The 6,572-nt window shown below is 44.9% G+C and overlaps 1 protein-coding gene across 1 annotated transcript in view; it reads left to right on the top strand.

The window, feature by feature from the left end:
• The first annotated feature begins 480 nt into the window (after nt 1-480).
• The window catches only part of ADGRB3 (adhesion G protein-coupled receptor B3), a 492,392-nt gene continuing 486,300 nt past the window's right edge, over nt 481-6,572 (top strand). The window contains exon 1 of the mRNA XM_068399003.1: nt 481-1,234. Within this exon, the coding sequence (XP_068255104.1) occupies nt 481-1,234 (754 nt within the window). The remainder of the gene's footprint in view (nt 1,235-6,572) is intronic.

Genomic DNA, 6,572 nt, shown 5'->3' with positions numbered 1-6,572 from the left:
GCTTTCTCGTTCTATTCCGATGAAATTCTGAATGTGCATATTGTATACGTACATATATTACTATAGCAGATTACTTATTTACTTTTTTAAGAAATAAATAAATAAATCGCCCTTTTCTGGGTCTGTCGGGTAAAGCATCTAGGTTTTTACCTAAGCTGAGCAGTCCTAGTCCACGCCATGATGACTACATCTTAGACAGGAGAGGACATTCCTATTAATAATCTAATAGATGTTGTTTTTTAATTTGGCTGTAGAAGACCTGTCTGTTGCGGTGGCCACGTGATGGCGCTGTGCGCACAGCGGCAAAGCCGCCCTCGCGTTATAAAATAAAAATTACCTGCCCTTCTTTCTGAAAGGGGCTCTAACTGCAGGCTTGGAAACAGCTGGCTCGAATATTGGAAGGAGTTTGGTTTTCAATGCGTGAAGAATTCTACTTGCATTTTTATTTCATTTCATCTCCTGCAGGCCAAATGACATAGGATGAAGGCTGTTCGTAATTTGCTGATTTATATATTTTCCACCTATCTACTGGTTATGTTTGGATTTAATGCTGCCCAAGACTTCTGGTGTTCCACGTTGGTGAAGGGGGTCATTTATGGATCGTATTCTGTAAGTGAAATGTTTCCTAAAAACTTCACAAACTGCACTTGGACGCTGGAAAATCCAGATCCGACCAAATATAGTATTTACCTGAAATTTTCCAAAAAGGACTTCAGCTGCTCCAACTTTTCCCTCTTGGCTTATCAGTTTGATCATTTTTCCCATGAAAAAATAAAGGATCTTTTAAAAAATAACCATTCTATAATGCAGCTCTGCGATTCCAAGAATGCTTTTGTATTTCTGCAGTATGATAAGAATTTTATTCAGATACGCCGCGTCTATCCTATTGATTTCCCGGGATTACACAAAAAGGAAGAAGACCAAAAATCCTTCTTTGAGTTTTTGGTGTTGAACAAGGTGAGCCCAAGCCAGTTTGGGTGCCATGTGTTATGCACTTGGTTGGAGAGCTGCTTGAAATCCGAGAACGGGAGAACCGAGCCCTGTGGGATCATGTATACAAAATGCACCTGCCCGCAGCATTTGGGAGAATGGGGAATAGACGACCAGTCCCTGGTGTTGCTCAATAACGTGGTGCTGCCCCTCAACGAGCAGACGGAGGGCTGCCTGACCCAGGAGCTGCAAACCACCCAGGTCTGCAACCTCACCAGAGAAGCCAAACGGCCGCCAAAAGAAGGTAGGTGCTTCTTGGAGGGGGGGCTAAATCCCACACTGGTGTGTAGGTCCTGCTACTGGCTCTCCTTGATACTTACATTCATTTGACTTGCTCTCCACTCCAGCTCGCCTCTAGACGAGGTGAAAGGGCTGGAGAAGATGCATGCTTCCTCAGGGCAGGAAAGGCTGCATTTTCATTTCTAAACTGGCCTAACCTTCAGCATATAGTTCTGCTGAGCACTGTTGAAACTCCTCATAAGTAGGATCCATCTGTTTTCAGCCCCCACTTACAGCAATGCCCACCAGTGGCAAGCCAGGAATCGCTCTCCCCCTTGCCACCTCTTTACTGCAACCACTCGACTACAAAATCTTGGCCCTCTTGATATAACACCGTGACTTTGCAAGGAAAACATTTCCAAAGGCATGCGGGCAACCTGACTAAAAGACCAGGAGATTTACCGTGGTCAGGACACCTGGTCCCAACTGGGCCATACCTCAGCAACCTAAAAACGAACCAAAAGCAAATGCAGTTATTCAGGGTGAACCCTCTGCCTGCGATGCCTGAAGATGTGAGGCACCGCACAGAGTCAGCACATACTGTTTTAACCTGCTGGGAGCCCCACGAAGGGGCCGTGGGCTGCTACTGTGCCCCTTCTGCAGGCGGCCTCGGCTCCAGGAGACCAAGGATCTGAATCTCATAGCAATAATAGTGAGGGGGGTGGGGGGGAGGAGGTGTCAAGTCCTAGCAGCTGCTTTCTGTCCCTGCTCAAAAAGAGAGTTTGTGGAAGGGTAGGAAAACAGGGGTCCAGCGATTACAGTGGCAGCCCTCTGCCTAGCCCCTCTGCTTCATAACTCCTGTTTTGGCCTCCTGACATTTTGGGGAGGTCAGGGGGTGATTTTGGGAAGGACATTGCGGGGATGAGAGGCAGAGAAAGCGGAGGGTGAACCTAGATGGGAGGCTCTGGCTGCAACTTGTGGGAGAGGGGGTCCCTTCAGAGCAGCCATGCGGGACTGGGGGAAGGAGAGGATGTGCCCCTGCGGCAAGGGATAAATCATCGAGCCCAGGGTATTGAATTTTAATGCAGGAAATGTTCCCTCGCTCCTTGTTTTCTGCATAGAGGGTGAACCTAGATGGGAGGCTCTGGCTGCAACTTGTGGGAGAGGGGGTCCCTTCAGAGCAGCCATGCGGGACTGGGGGAAGGAGAGGATGTGCCCCTGCGGCAAGGGATAAATCATCGAGCCCAGGGTATTGAATTTTAATGCAGGAAATGTTCCCTCGCTCCTTGTTTTCTGCATAGCCACAAAGCTCTCAGTCTGTGGCGAGGCAGGGCCAAGCTCCCAGCCCCCGTAATAGAAGTTGCTTTGTGGAGGAATGTAACATTGACACGTTGTTAGGAGAGGATTTTCTTTAAGGGCAGCCAAGCCCCAGTGCTGTGGGAGAAGAAAAGCTGAACTTGCTCCAGCTGCCGCGGTGCCAGCGGCTGGGGGCAGGGCCGGGGGGGAGGGGAGGGCTGAGGGACACTTCTGGTGTCCTGCAGGTCCGCGCCTCGCCCGGCCCACGGCAGCTCGGAGCCGAGGAAACGGGGCGATCCGAAATGAGGGGGAAGCTCGTCTCCTGTTAAAAAAACAACCCAGGGAAGCCTGTGCAGCGGCAGGGGTGGTATTTAACATCGTTTGGAGCTAATGAGTGCCCTGGGAGGACGAGGCAGCCCCGGCCGCGGAGCCCGGGGGACGGTGGGCAGAGCGGGGGCCGGGCGGGAGCCCCGGCGCTGCGCGGGGGCGGCCGCCTCAGCCCGCCGCTCTGCGCGGGTGCGCAGGGGCTCTCGCCGCCCGTCAGCGGGCCGTAGGAGTTAGGTGGGAGGCGCTGCTTGCGCCCTCTCCGCCTCCGTCGTGTGTGTCATGGGCCCGGGCACGGGGAAGCCACGGAGCCCATTAGAACATGCGAACGCCGAAGACCCAAAGGCGCGTAGGAGGCGCAGCCGCCGTGTGGCGGCTGCCCCGCCTGAGCAGCCCCGCGCAAGTCTGGCGGGGCCCCGCGGAGGGGGCGGGCGGCGCTCCTCCCCGCGGCCCCGGCGCTGCGGGAGTCGCTCCCACGGTGGGAGAAAGGCGAACCCCGCCCTCCCCGGCCCCGATGTCCGTCCTGAGGTACCACCTCGTTGGTGGGGCTGCGGGAGAAGGAGTGCAAGCACAGAGGGGTGCCCAGGGCGCCGGGGGCCTTCATACCGCTCGCAAAAATACGCCGAATTCCAGGGGGATGCGTGTCTCCCACTTGAAGCACCTATTTCTGCAGTGTGCTTAGTGGAAAGGACAGAGGAAGCTTAAGTCAAAACACTTCTTTTTCCTTAAATTTTGAAGCACGTTTCCAACGTATTTTGCTTCCAGTTTCAGACATATTTTAATTCTTGCCCATACTTGTGGGTTTTCCTGGATATTAGCTTGAGAAACGGCATTGTTAGATGGGGTGGAAATTTTACTTGGTAGGTGGAAGGTTTCCTTCACTTGTTTTTCACTGTACTTAGTGTTTTTTTGGTGGTGTTGAGAATTTTAACAGTAATACAATTATTTCAATGTTTTATTTAATTACTTTAATGCACTTGGAAATTGCTCATCAGATTGTTACTAAAAGTTATAATCAGTTGGCAAATTAAGCCTCACGGTACTTCTCAGTAGTAGTACGCTCTTTGTCTTCCATTCAGTATTTAAAGCATTTTTCCGTTCTCCAGAAGGCTAAAAATCTGCAAGAGAGTTGTGTTGAGTCTTTGTTTCCTGTAGATACAGTTACATTTATCAAGCACATCAGTCAGTGTATTTGTATGTATAAAGCTGGTTTGTGGTTCAGTTTGAGGGATCAAAAGGTAGACTATTCCTGTCACAAACATCATGCAATTCATGACTTGTGTCAGCAAACATTTAGGCAATAAATGCAAATTTGTTTTTTACAGGCAATCTGGTTTAAGTTAGATCAGCACAGGTAGCAAAAATAAGGTTGACCAATAACCGAGGGAATGGTTTCTTGTTGTTAGAGTTCATTGTGACGACGAGTTCACTGTGACAACTGAAAGTACAGTTTTGTTAGTGCAATTTGAGTTTTAAGGGGAATGACAGTTGCCAATCACTGTGAGAGTGCTCTGGGCTTGGTAAGATTGTGTTTTATGAATTTATGTATTACTTTGAGGTTTGGCACTGATATTGCCTAGCAATGACTTTTGGAAAGGAATTGCAAAGACCTCACAGCTTTCTACAGGATTATGCATACCCTCCCATCCTTCAGATTTGCTTTCATCAAGCTTGACTGTACGAAGTGCAAAATCTTTTCCAGAAACTATTTCCAGTCACATTTTAGAACCATAATGTAAATAGAGAGCATTTAGATTAAAGCCTACTGTTTCTTTTTTGAACCTCTGAAGATTTTTTACAATTCTGAATATGATAAATGGCTTAGGAAAATGGATGAAAGTATTTTCCTTTTTAAAAAAGTGTTGCATTTTACAAAAGATGTGACAAGTATACAGTGGATGATTGTGTTTCTAAAAATGCCGAAGAGTGCTGAACAATAAAAGGAAATAGGTCAAAAAAGGAAGCTGTAACTTATTTTTTTAATAAAATGGTTTGAAAATATGTGGTTTAATCAGCATTTCTTCCATAGGCAGATCATCTTTGGTGCCACTGATTAAAGCAGTATTGAAAATTGCCACATTTTCACAAAGACCTGGTTTTATTGTATCTTGATACTTTTCCGCAGCCTTACCTCTGAGATGCTTAGCTTGTATGAAAGCATTAGCAAATAGATCTCAATGAACACTCTGGCAGGGGCCTGAATTTAAGGGCTCAGGGGAATTTGTCCCTGTGATCTTCAGTGTTGTGACTGAAGTATCTCATGAAGTTTCTGTCAGTGAGACAGGGCTCAGTTCCAACTTTTGTGGACCTGTAAAGCCTTTGCATGTAGTCAGTCCATACAATTTTATGAATGATGATGGTAAGAATGCAAAACCATATGTTCTTATTGTGACCACTACAAAGCCATTATAATATTATAGCGAGGTTTTATGATAGTTTCTTAGAAAATAAGAGAGTTTTCCCCTGTGTTTTACTGCCATATCTGACAGGGGCTCTCATAAAACAAGGAAGATAATTCGTGCTCTTACTTTCATCCAATAGAAGAAAAGAAGATATTCACATAAATTAAATCTTGGCATTTGGCCTAATCTTGTATATCTTGTTCAGCCAGTCTAAAATAATTTTACTAGGGATTTTTTAATATGCTAGAAATGTAGCATTGGTCTACTTTGTCACAAATTCTAACAGCTCACTGTGTACCAGCATCTCAGTATTCAGCAACTGATTTTTTTTCCCTCTGATTTCAGCGCTGAAAGCGACAGGGACATCTTAACAGAAGATTTACTATAATAGTTGTCCCTTTAAAACAATGATTTATGACACATTGTTGAATAATAGTAAGATGTAGGATGCAGGTAGTTTTATGAAGCTTTCATGGCATGTCTGCATTTATTTTTATGTCGTTCCATGAATGCCCACCTCCTGTTGCACACATTTAAGATGAATTTATAATATTCATCACATACCCAGATGTCACTAGCTTGCTGAGTAGGCTGGACATCCCTAGTCAGAAAGTCATAGGCAGTAATAACATGTCATAGCATGGCTCCATCGAGGATTTAAACTATTAAATCAGTGCAGGATTTGTCCAGGAAGATCAAAAATCACAAAATGGAGTCTAACAACCTTACACTTCTCCAGGGATATTTAATATTTAGTGTACAACAACTATTTGAGACTAAAGTAAAATTTAGAAAATCCAAAATAAATACATCTATTGTCCAGAATATTGAATGAGTACAGAAACACACTTGGAAGACTCAGTAATTTTTATATGCTGCTGCTTGCAGTGGTTCTTTTATCCATGAGGTCAAGGGGAGAAAGGAAGGTGAGCGCTAATGGAAGAATAGGCTTTTTAATTTTGTGTGAAAGGTGTTCTTCATTATAGCTTATAAAATACTGTTTAAAAACTTAAAACTAATATACTAAAATAACCTGTTACCATACAGATTATAAGCAGTTACGATCAGTTTGTTATTATACTGTTATGAGCAGGTTGATCTCAGTGAAAATCTAGAATGTAAAGAAAAATAATTTTACTTTAAATAATTTTTTACATTAATATTGTTCCTCCTAAAATGTTCATGGCCAAAATCATCACGGAAACTTTCATAAAATCAGTTAGAGACATTGTGTTTCTTCTTTATGAGTCTGGTTTGCATTTAAAGGAAATGTTTCAAAATCTCCTATGGATTCCAGTGTGCTTCATATAATGCCCTTTTTTACTTACTTTGCTAAAAGAA

The sequence above is a fragment of the Nyctibius grandis genome, chromosome 1 (genome assembly GCF_013368605.1).
Source record: "Nyctibius grandis isolate bNycGra1 chromosome 1, bNycGra1.pri, whole genome shotgun sequence".
Lineage (NCBI taxonomy): Eukaryota > Metazoa > Chordata > Aves > Nyctibiiformes > Nyctibiidae > Nyctibius > Nyctibius grandis.
This window is presented reverse-complemented; position numbering and strand designations above follow the sequence as displayed.